The 12437-nt window shown below is 41.4% G+C and overlaps 1 protein-coding gene across 2 annotated transcripts in view; it reads right to left on the bottom strand.

Annotated features, from left to right (window-relative positions):
• The window catches only part of ARHGAP10 (Rho GTPase activating protein 10), a 137946-nt gene extending 128937 nt beyond the window's left edge, over nt 1-9009 (bottom strand). For both annotated transcript variants that reach the window (XM_038135804.1, XM_038135805.1), the window contains exon 1: nt 8709-9009. In XM_038135804.1, the coding sequence (XP_037991732.1) occupies nt 8709-8862 (154 nt within the window). In that variant the 5' untranslated portion in view covers nt 8863-9009. The remainder of the gene's footprint in view (nt 1-8708) is intronic.
• Between the last annotated feature and the right edge of the window lie 3428 nt (nt 9010-12437).

Raw genomic sequence — 12437 nt, 5'->3', positions numbered from 1 at the left:
AAGTGGCTGCGTGATTCTCAGATGTTAGCTGGGATTAAGCCATGACACTTCTACAAATTTAAAAAAAAAAAAAAAAAAAAAAAGTAAAGGCAATAATTCTAGGTAGTTCAATTTCTTTTAGCAAAGATGCTGAATCCCCTGGAACAAGGGAACAGCTACAATAAGCACAACAGAAATTTGAAACTGTGCATTTTGAAATGACTGAAAGCACAAAATGAAGCACAATAAAAGAACAGTAATATTACCACAGAGCAAGTGTTTGAGAGCAGACTGGACAAAGTCAGCTTTGTTCCTGAAAAGCTTGCAGGCTGAGGAGTTGAATGGGCAAAAGCTTTGGAGACACAGTCCTTTGGCTCGTGACTGAGTTTGTCAGTCAGTCCAGGCCTCTCCAACAGAGAGCTCACAACCTGGGATTTTAAGAGGAAAAAGGCATGGACAAGTTACACGGCTTTGCTCTCAGAGCACTGATGTGTTCCAAAGGCTGACGCTATGCAGCAGTCACAGTCTGTTAATCCACATAAGCTGCAAGCTCAGCCCACAACAGATTTCTAAGAACTGGGACCCACTGTCAAAATGATATTTTGACAAGTTTGTGTCAGGTCCTCTGTGACCTGGCAGCGTGCTCTGTCCACCTGTTTGCAAGACAGCAGGATTTCTTTTGAAGAAGCACATTCTAAGCAATTACACTTTTATGTAAAACTGCTACAAGTTTTCATAAACATTTTTTTTTGTTCCAATACACATACATTCAAATATTAGTAATATTTTTCAAAGCAAGCAACTCTAATGACTGACAAAATCACAGATTAAACCAAAACATTTACATGAGCTGGCTTCCCTCGATCAGCTAGGTGCAAACAAAAATACAATGTTCTCTCTCTGCTTGGGAAAACATCCCAAGTTTTGAGATTTGATACAATAAGGCTTAAACACTTAATGTATGAAATGTATGACAAACTTCATACTCTTCAACATTAATGAATTCATTATTTCTAAGCCCCCATGCCTAATGGAGGAAATTGACACATTAAAAGCTAAAAACCATTCACCAGCAACAAGTAGCTGAGAACCTATTCCTGGACACCACACTCACTACAATGTCCTTCAAGGCCCAGCTCTGGTACAAAGCCCTACTCAGTTTCATCCTGGATACTCAATTTTCCCTGCCAAATTAAACAATGCATTGTTTTTCCTCTTCAAGGACATGCAGTCCCAACCAGCCAGGTGCACATACAAAAGCTGACAAGGACGCAGGGAAGCTGTAACAACCAGATCTACTGAGAGACAAAGCCCCTCTCTGACCTACCTATTGAGCCAATAATCTCCACCTGCCCAGTCCTCTCATTTAAAGAGTTAACAACAGGCAGTTTATTCAAAGGTCTGGGCTGCAGTAAAACCAAAATCTGTTTAATAACACTGATTTTCCAACCCTGTAGATTATCTTTTCCCTCAGGCTGCTCTTTTCCTACAAAGGACAAACCTAGTACGAATGATTTACAGGAACTTCTGATTTGGCCTTGGCCTGTGATGGCCACATAGCTTCTGAGGGCCTGGATGTTTTCTCTCTATTTTTATCCTGAAAGATGAGCAAACGCATAGGATGGAAAACAACAAAGGGAGGAAACAAAAACAGAGCAGAAGGAGTAAAAGACAAAGAAAGTGGTATCTGCAAGAAGTTCCATCCATAGTTACAATCAGGTATGGAAAACAACATGGCATTGGGGTTGTCTGTCAAAATTTGCCAAAATTATCTGTTTAGGAAAAGAATTGGAGGATAGTGTAAACCAGACCACACTCTTCACTTTCCAGTATCTTATTTCCCATTGAGATACCAAGACATGTTTTTTGGACAGAAGGCACACATTTATCCCAGCTGTATAATATGGGGCTTCATAAATCACTGCCCTCTCTCCATCAAAGTCACACCCAGAGGAAAACAACCTCCACAGGAGCAGCTGGGATGGAGTACAAGTGCCTGCTTCAATTCATTGCTAAACTGATGGTTGAGTTTAAATTTGACAAGGAAGATGGGTTTGACTTAGCAACGAGAAAGATTTTAGGTGCTGATTAAGACTGACAACTACAGTGGGTGGCAGCAACCACCAGCAGAGAAATGTTACATTCCCTGAACAGTAGTTTCTTAAATTATTCTGCCAATATGTGCCCAAGTTTATCTTATATTTTACACTCATTAGATACTCCAGAAAGCATTCAATTGCTCCAAGTGTCTTAATTAGCCAACTCAGAAACTTGAAGACTTTTAAAAGATAACCAAAACACTGAGCATATTGTAATATCTAAAGGACAACTGTACAGTAAATATGGTACTGAAACTCAGTAAAGTGGCATTAGACACAAAAGGAAGCTCCATCAGACATGAGCAAATCATAAAAATTATCTCAAGAAGCCACAAGCCACACTATCAAAACATTAAGCATATTGCCAAGATTCACATACTGTGAACTCTCTCTCTAAAACAGCCAAGCCCCTGGTTTTTAGGTTAATGTGCTAAGTGTTGCAGTAGTGACTGAGGATGGCATTGTCAAATGAAAGCACTACAGTCAATATAAACCTTAGACATTAATTACGTAATGTTACAAAACAGCTGGGAAGGAGGAGACAAGCACCGGGATGCAGCTCTTTAGTGCCAGTCCAGACATGTTTCCACATGCTCCCTGTCTAAAGTACCAGGAGAGCACCCAGCCTGTTTGCTACTTCCCAAAAAAAAAAAGCAAAAAACCAACAACCCCCCCCAAAAAAAACAACCAAAAAAACAACACCAAAAAATAAAAACCAAAACAAAAAACCAAAACCAAACAAACAAAAAAACCCCAAAAAACTAAAAAACATCTGAGACAGGCAGAAAGAGATGTTCTGCCTCAATAAAACTGTTATTTCAGACTCGACTTGAGAAGTGTTATCAGTGTCATAAGGCCAGCTTGCTAAAATTTGCGACATTTTTGCAATACAGAGCTGGAAGGCACAGGGTAATTTTAGGAAGTGCATACACCTACAGCCTTAGCAGTGGGCCTATTTTTCTTAATTGCAAGCAGGTGTTGGCACTTGACAGACTGTAGGGCAAATCCACTCTTTTTTACAACTCCTTAAGATAGACTGAGATTCCACAGAATCCTAAAATTACCTTTCTAAAAGTCTTATCATAAAAAAAAAAAAATCAAGGAGAAAAACCTTCTCAATATGATCTACCAGACAACATCTCTAAAAATTATAAACTCATTTCTGATTGTTTTGTTCTGAAGACTGACAGTTACACCAATCAGTGATGCTCTCTTTAATGACCACTCACACATTTTATCTAAAGCTGAAAAATGATACCTTTTCCCCAAATGATTAAAAGACAAAATCACTTCATTTAATGACAGTTTTTCTCATCTCTCAGAACTGAGAAAATCCATATAAATTCATGAATTTTCATATTTTCTGATATCACAGATGTTCAGTAGCACAACGTTCTGCTTTCAATACAGAAAAAAAAAAATGAACAGTGGAACATCTACAGGACAAAGACAGTAATGGAGCTAGTTAGTAATTCAAGCTGAAGAAATGAGATTCAAGCTGACAAACTGGCATCTTCCACAGAATGAGCCTGACACTTTTTATAGCTACTGACACAGTGACGAATGCTCTACTTGGGGTGGAGCTAAACAAAATGCTCTTTAGAGTACTTTCTTAAATATAAGCATTTCCCTGGTCCTTGTACAGAAACAACTTTATCTACAAGCAGAAATGAAAAAACAAAAAATAAAGTGCTGTCATAGTTAATTAGGCCTCAGCTGTGGCAATTATATTGAAGGGAAGGGAAAAGCAACATTTTATTACGTTATTATCAGCAGCTCTTTCTTAAGGGAAATCTCTATTAGATGGGACCCAAAGTACCTGTTTGCCTTAGTTTTCTAATGAGCTCAATAATGGAAACACTTCCAATAGAAAGGTGGAAGTTTTTAAAGGTATATACAGCTCAGTAGCCTTTGCAATACTGCCCTTGAAGTAATTTTTATCTAACATGGCCCTAGCAGAGTATATTTCAAATTTAAATCTCAGAGTATTCATACAGAACATTGATTTACTTATGGTTATCACACCTAAAGCATGCCTTACAATTGAAATAAAGCCTGGGTGTGAGTTACTAATTAAAAAATAAAATGGCTTTCTAAAATGCTAAATGTAAAGACTTATTAATTCAGAGGTCTCACTGAATTCAAGGCAAAATAATCAAATATAGAGCCCTAAATAACCTCAGTTAACTTAGGAAATTTTGCACACACCCACCCCACCCTTCCCCATTAAGCAAAAATGGCATTAAGTTTTTATTCAGCCTTTGAATTCTACCTAAATCTTTAGTGAATGCCTATTTCTTGTCTAGAAGTTACTAATAAGACCTGTACTAGTGGTATTATCTTACTTCTTTGACATGTACTGGGATTCTACATGTACTGTAGAACATTTTTGTTCCAAAAAAAAATTCCTAAGACTTCGAAAGCTGGCACACATTACACGTTTCATAACTGCAGATTATATTAAAGAAAGCTTTAAAAAATAGACAATTAGTGCTTAAGAAAAAAATGCACCACAGCTCAAGTGGTCTGAGAGGTTTTTATGTGGTGTTATTATGTAGATTACCACAGCTTTTATATTTACATAATATATACACCAAGTCAGGCTAAAATCTAACTAGACCAGTGTCTGGAAGGTCAACCACCACCACATACCAAGAGAACTGGCCAAGAAAAAGCATAAGGGTTTGGACAACTCAGATACCAAACTGGGGCATGGGACGGGATTAAGTTCTTCAGTCATCTTTGTTAAAGCAAATACTCATCAGTAACTCTGTATACTCCAACAAACTCTTTCTACACGTAGAATAAATTTGGTTGCCATTTTGTATGCTGTCTGGAAGAGTGCAAGAAATAACTCTTCCATGGAAAACACAAAAAGAAAATGGCAATAAGAAACATCACTGAGTATACTGGGCTGCACTGGATAGCCAGGATGCCCACTGCACCAAGTACATCCATCTTCTGTCTTCACCAGCCCATCACAAAGTTACTGCAGTTGGCTCAAACAGAATTCTGCTCCAATTTGAGCCTAAATCCAAAAATGGGGAGGCTCTGCTTTCAGGCACATGCAACAGCTGTGAGCGTGCTCTCACGAGTATCCTTTGCTAAGGCCTGTGAGAGGGCCAAAACCTGTACTCATCCTGACTCTTCCTTCTCCACTTGGCATCTCATTAGCAGTGACAGCTCCTGCTGCAGGTATAAAAAAAAAAAAACCTTCAAAAAATATCTTCAAAAGCCCCCCAAAAATCTCACACTCATGTGAAGAGACCTAGAGTTGGATCAACACAAGGAGAAGAATTCAAACTAAATATATAGGATTTATGCAGTGTTTTATTCTTTAGCTTCCAACAAATTGCACTGCAGATTTTTATGAGCTCAGAACTAAACCTCTTACATTTCTTTCATGATTCAGAATAAGGATTCTCTTATCAGGCACCTTTAAATTCACTTTCACTGAAGCACAACTACCTCCATCCAGAAGTTATTTATAAACTCTATTGATCCTAACTTGTTTAACTGAATTGGAATCCCCCAAGAAATATTACATTTCTATTTTAAAAAGCATAAGTGTATACCATTTGTATTTACTGATTAGTGACAGTAAGGAAAAATGGGTTTGTACTCCTTTTAAAACACATCTAACTGTCATGAGAAAAGGAAGAACCACCTATTGTTTACTTATCCTTCCAATATTTAGCTTCAATTAGACAACTCAGTGGTTCAAAGCCTTACACAGGAAACAGACAGCTTTGAGTCACTCTTGTTTATCTTTCTATCACATTCTTGAAACTATGGAAACTTTAAAGTGTAAAGATTCAGTTGAAGTGTGCTTGACTCTTGAAATTCAAAAATTCAACAATTTAAAAATGCAAATTCTTTTTTTTTTTTTTTCATTTGCTCTCGTTTTTAAGTAGTATAGTCCTGTACTACCAAAAATCAATTCTTCTAAGTTTTAGGTGAAAAATACAATCTCATACGACTGAAGAGACAAAGGGAAAGGAGCCAATGAGAGGATCCACATCATTTTACTATTGTGCCCTGCAAGACACTGAGAGTTCCTATGAATTAGAGGGAGTGGTAGCAGTATCTGCTACCACTGTCAAAACGTAACCCAGTGCAGGCAGCAACAAAGTCACTTACAAGGCTGTCTGTCAGGCAGGAAGAGGGATCTATTCAATTGCATCATTTATTCACACCTAAAGAATCCCCATAACGTTTGCTGCCAGCTTTACAAGTGAAATAAAGAATAAATTCTAAGGGAGGGAAATGCTGACAGTGTCTATTGCAGTCCCACAAATTACACATTTCTCACAAATTCAATAACAATAGTGCACCTACTATGTTTTCTACTTTACACACCTCTCAGAGCAGCTTATCACACTCACATATCAATTACACCAGGTGCAAATCTCATATTTTACCTGGTTCTAGAAACAGGGAAACATTTTAGCTATTATCAAGATAACTTTTTTTTGTTCAAAAGGCTAAAACAATTTTCTAAAAATTGTCAGCAACTGTTGTTTAAGAGGCAGTCATCTAAGCTTACTACACCCTGCTTTATTATCACATTTGCAAAATTGCAGTGAGACTCTTTGTGCAGAAAATTCAGTTTGGACACAAATGAATAGCTCATTGTTTCTAGATCACTTCTCAAGCTGGTTTTTGGAACAAATACTAATCCCATTTGGTTTCCTGACAGCAAACGAATCAGGTTCCTCAAAGAATTTAGATGATAACGTTTTCTTCTGAAAACACAAGAAGGGCCAATGCCCTAACCACCGGGGTTTTAGTGGGTTGTAACCACTGGGCTTCTTGTGCTTCCTCTATTTCAATTTGTCCTTAAATATCTGTTGAACAGTGGCACTCCTTCACCAGCACCAGTGGAAGGCAACTCAGCTTCAAACTTGTCACTCAGGGCACTCTAAAGAGGAGAGGCAACTGCAGAAACCTGAAATGTGGGAAGAAGGGTCTAACCTGTTTGTACTTTTCAAATAAGTATGCTGAACATGTTTGTTAGAGTAAGATACAGCAACTAAACTCAAGAATAAACCTTCTGACTGTCATCTCAGAAAGGAAGGCAGTGCTTAGACCTGAACACCAGGCAGGGTCTCAGATAGCCTCTCTATATATTCCTCATGGACTAGCCCAAAGTATTTCATGGAGCCCTCTCAGGCCAGTGGCTCTGGCCAGCACACTTGGCTTCCACCACACACAGGAAAGCACCCTGAGCAGGGCACACAAAGCCAATTTATCAGCACGGGATTCTGGTATGCTGTGGACAGCCAGCTGTGTACAGAGTGCTCATTTCTTTAGGGCTTTCCTCACCATAGCCAGCTCCACACTTTCAAATTAACTTATGTATACATTACTGTACTTGAGCAACTGAGAGCTTGGAGCAGTTACCAAAATAATGTCTAGATGCTTGAGGAACATAAATTGAATTTTTTTTCCTCTATTGTTCTTATCCAATTTTGGAATAACTGTTTTTACTTTATACTCCAAGTTAAGATGATTTATACTGACACTTCAAGTCATAGATTTTGAATAATCCTCCAAGATCACTATTTGCAGTAACTGAATGATAACTGGCCAAAAAATAACAGTTACAGACAAATGACATTTGATATAGCATTTTCTACCAGAGACAAAAACAGAAAACAGTGTTTTTTATTTATAGAAATGAGTGAAGTCTGGTTTTAAAAACTTCACCATATCCAGGCAGCTAGACTGATCAAACCACCAGCCAAAACCCTCTCAGTTTAATGGAAACATCCTGACAGTATGGTTTCCTGGCTTCAGAAGTTTACCATACCATAGGTGCTGTACACTTCTGAGAACACACTGCCAGAGCACTGTATTAGTGGTTTATTTGAAAAAATGGTATCACAAATCACCCTACTAAATATTTAGGTGACTACACAACTGTGTCTTGTGTTAAATGTTAAAAATACATTAGCACAATAAAAAACCAACAAAAAATACTAAGAACATGCATGAACATGGTTATTCAAGGCAAAAACCACGATTCTCACATAAAACACATTACAGCTAACTATTAATATACAGTATGTATATACTCAACAATTAAACGCAAAAATAACAAAACACATTTTAAGAGGCCAAAGGCATAGAACTGGTAACCAGCGCTGTCAGCACAAAACTAAAGCCGATAATTCCTGAACACACTTCTTTTGACAGAGGTATTTTCCAGCAGCCTCTCCACAGGCTGCAATGCACAGGCACGACACGGTTACGGTCAGGTACACGATTCGCAGCTTGCAGCGCACCAGCAACACCTGGGACCGAGTCCTCCCGGCGGATTTCACACGGCAGCCGGGGCTGCTCCGGGCTCGGCACCGCCGAACACAGAAGCCAGGCCCGGCCCAGGAACCGGGCGGATGCAACAGGAGTCACCCAGCGCTGCCACTGCCTCTATCCCTTATTCCCATCCGCGGAGAAGGGCTGGAGAGGACCTGCGTCTCCGAGCGGCTGATGGGGAACCCAAGGGAGAGGCTGGAGAACGCCAGTGCAAAGCTCTGTGCCACAAAGGCGAGCGCCGCCGGCTCAAAGGCGAAAGCTCCCGGCGCCGGGCAGCCGCCCCCGCAGCTCCCCCCACTCCCCGCCACTCACTCTTGGTCGCGGCGATCAGGTTCTTCCCATCCTTCAGCAACTCCTTGATAAACTTATTGGTCTTCTCCAGCTCGGCCTCGTGGGCTCTCACCCGCTCCCTGAACCAGGGGCTGTCCAGGTAGCAGTCGCTGAACTCCAGGGGCTGCAGCCCCATGGCTGCCGCCGCTGCCGCGCCGGGGCTCGGCTCCCCGCGAACCGCAGCACCGCCGCCCTCCGCAGCCGCGGCCACAAAGACGGAGCAGCAGCTCCCCCCTCGCAGAGCTGGGCGCGGGCACAGACAACCGAGCTCAGCGGAGCCGCCCTCCCGGCAACCCCGCCGGGACACGCCCGAACGGGGCGGGCAGAGGCCGCGGCCCGCCCCTTCCGAGCTCCCCGCGGCGGCAGCGGCACCGGGCGGGACGGCGGGGCCGCGCCGGTGCGTCCGGTCTCCGGGCAAGGGGACTCAGCTGAGGCGCTGTGGGCGTCCCTGAGCGGAGAACGGGGGCAGGTACGGCTAGCAGAGAGAGCCCTGTGCTCCGCAGTGACGCCTCGGCAATTAGAGATGGACAATCACCAACCGCGCGAGGGGCGAGTGCAGGAGCGTGCACCTGGGACGGGACAGCCCTGGCTCTGTGTGTAGCCCGGGGAACGGGAGAGCAGCGTTGTGCAAAGGGCCCTGGGGGTCCTGGTCGATGGAAAGTTGAATGTGAGTCAGTGCCCTGGAACCAGGAGAGCCAACCCTGTCCTGGGGGGCGTCGTCAGCCGAGCAAGGGAGGGGATTGTCCTGCTCTGCACTGGGACGGCCTTACCTCGAGTGCTGAGGGTAGTTTTGGGTGCCACAGTAAAAAAACATTAAGCTATTGGAGGGCATCCAAAGGAGGGCTATGAGGATGGTGAAGGGCCTTAAGGGGAAGCCATATGAGGAGTGGCTGAAGTTACTTGGTTTGTTCAACCTGGAGGGGACTGATGAGAGACCTAATTGCGGTCTTCAGCTTTTCATGAGGGGAAGAGGAGGTGCGGGCACTGATCTCTGTGGTACCCAATGACAGGACTTGAGAAAACAGCGTGAAGCTGAGTCATAGGTGGTGTACTTCGTGTATCAGGAAAAGGTTTTTTACCCAGAGGGTGGTTGGGTACTTGAAAAGGCATCCCAGGGAAGTGGTCACAGCCTCAAGCCTGACAGAGCTCAAGAAGCATTTGGACAGTGCTCTCAGGCACATGGTGGGATTCTTGAGATGTCCTGTGTTGGGCCAGAGTTGGCTCAATGATTCTGATGGGTCCCTTCCCACTCAGCATATTCTATGGTTCTATGATTGTACCACCCATTGGGCCCCCTGCACCTCAGGGAAACCTCTATGAGCTTTAGGAAAGGGGCTGAGCAGGCTCTCAGAGGGAGGATGCACAGAGCAGCACATGGGCTCCTTGATCCAAAATTGGCCACGGTGGTGGTTGTCTACCAGCTGAGAAGGCTGGCGTTGCTTACCCTATCCCACTTGTGTCTGCATGTGAAATACTCAGTAAAGGAGATACAGACTCACCTTTATGTCTTTATTCAATAAACTACTACAGTATTGTGAACAAGAACTGTGGCAACAGCAAGACCTTGAGAAGACCACTCAGTGCTGAATTGTTTCAGTTAAGAATGTTAGGAAATTCATGAAGAAGGCAGCAAAGGCTTGTAGTTATATTTGTGTTTATAATTTAGCTATAATTCATGGTTTCAATGCTTTGACAGTAGTGCAATTCAGAGTGCTTTCATGGGACTTTCTCAGATGATTGGTGGGGTATATATATTTTAGTCATGAGTGTCTACTTTGGGAGTCAATTCAATCTATTTTTTTTCTGTATTTTGGCAAACTGGGTTCCCTCTCCATTTGAAGCAATGATCTTTGGTAAAAAATAAATGTATTATTGTTGGGCCCACAGAAAAGCCTAAACTGCATGTCTGAGATGAAGATAACTGGTGGTGTAACTATCAAGCTTTTTCTGTATGACCCCAAGCACTGACCTAGAGAAGTCAAGTATGGAAATAGGTGGGCTCTTTACAAATCTTATTTTTAATTACTCCTGTTCATAAAGCTGTATATTGGGAAGTATTCAATTTTGCAAACATTTGGGTTTTTTAATACTTGTTCACTTCAGAGCCTGCTTCAGAAACCAGGCTGAGGATGTGTGTTAGTCATCTGGCAGCAATCACAGAGCTCAAGTGAGTAAACACAGAATTTCATGATCAAAGGGTTAGATAATGACCTCATTGTTCATGTAGATAGGGATGGCAAGAAAACAGAATTATGTAAAGGCAGGGGCAGGGAGAAGGAGCTTAACATGAAGGCTTATGGGTAAGTGTAGTTTCTGAAAGCAGTCTGAAAATGAGTGTGGCCCCTCCAAATGAGATGCTACCTAAACATACAGATGATTTGCCTGAAATCACAGCAGACCAGGAGGGGTTATTGAGAGCTGATCCTGAATGTTCAGTTTTTCAGCCAAGAGTTCCACCTGCTAGATCACATTATCTGCTGATACCTATTTTCTAATATTATTTAGCTGAGAAGTTTCTATGCCACTCAAAAATCAATTTAAAAAGAAAACCACCTTAAACAAATAACAAACAATCCTTATCTCTGTTTAGATTACTGGAGCAGTATTTCAAGTATAGGTATGCCTTCCATGGATAGTTTGTTTACTTAGTTCTGTAGTTGTCTTCAGCATTAAAGTTAGAATAATATTTTTCATGGCTGTTTTTAGTTATTTTATTTTCCCTATTATAATTTCACTGAAGTGTTGTAAAGTAGTGGGGTCCCATGCTTTGTGTGGAGTTTCTTGCACTCAAATAAAAATTATTTTAAAAATTGAATGTTTGTGTTAGTCCTGGGGATTTTTGGTTGGCAAAGAAAGCTGTATGTTTTTTCAGTGTTACAAAGCATTGTATCCTGAGGCCATTTTTTCCTGATGTGTTCCATCAAAAAGTTGTGAGTATGAAATTAGCAAGTATCCTCCCCAGCCTTTGAAATAAATGGACTGTTGTGAATTCCAAGGATTTTACACTGCTGTATTTTAGTAATCTTCACAAATGTGTCAAGTTGGCACACAGTACTATTTCATTTATGCTTTAAAATATGCCCTATAAAGAATTTATGCTACCCGCTAGCATTTATTTGCTCTGACAAAAAAATACAGCTGAATTAGTTTGAAGAACCATGGAGGGCCAGAGATAATTGCCCATTACAGTATTTGGTATGGTCCAGCTCTTGTTACACCTCACTGACCACAGGTGATAATTGCATTGTGTTTTTTCTGTCATCTCGCTCGTGATGTCCCAGAGGTGCTAACATTTTGCCTTATACTGTCATTGTCTAGCTGGAAAGCATAATTAAGCCAAAGTTCAAGAAAGTTGTTCCCTATCTGTAACTAATTTAAAATTCACAGGTTTGTTTGTTTTTTTTTTTCAAAACTGAATCAAGGCTTGTTGGTACTAATCAACAAGTTGATTTAATAAGGTATTATATCCTCCTTCGGACCTCAATCCTCATATTAAGTATTTGATACTTTTTGATACTGAGACTTGCACATCCTCATGGACTTCATTGAGCCCAAGTGCTTTACCAGCTATGTTTTTTTTCTAGCACAGCTTACAGTTTAGCTGCTACAGTGTTCCATTTAGACTCATGCTCCCACTCCGTATGTGCTCTTTTCATCTTGCTCAAAATGATGGCCTGGCATTTTTACACAACGCTCATTTGTTTCTGAAAG

The sequence above is a fragment of the Motacilla alba genome, chromosome 4 (assembly GCF_015832195.1).
Source record: "Motacilla alba alba isolate MOTALB_02 chromosome 4, Motacilla_alba_V1.0_pri, whole genome shotgun sequence".
Classification (NCBI taxonomy): domain Eukaryota; kingdom Metazoa; phylum Chordata; class Aves; order Passeriformes; family Motacillidae; genus Motacilla; species Motacilla alba.
Note: the sequence above shows the minus strand (reverse complement) of the source record. Positions and strands in the feature narration are given on the sequence as shown.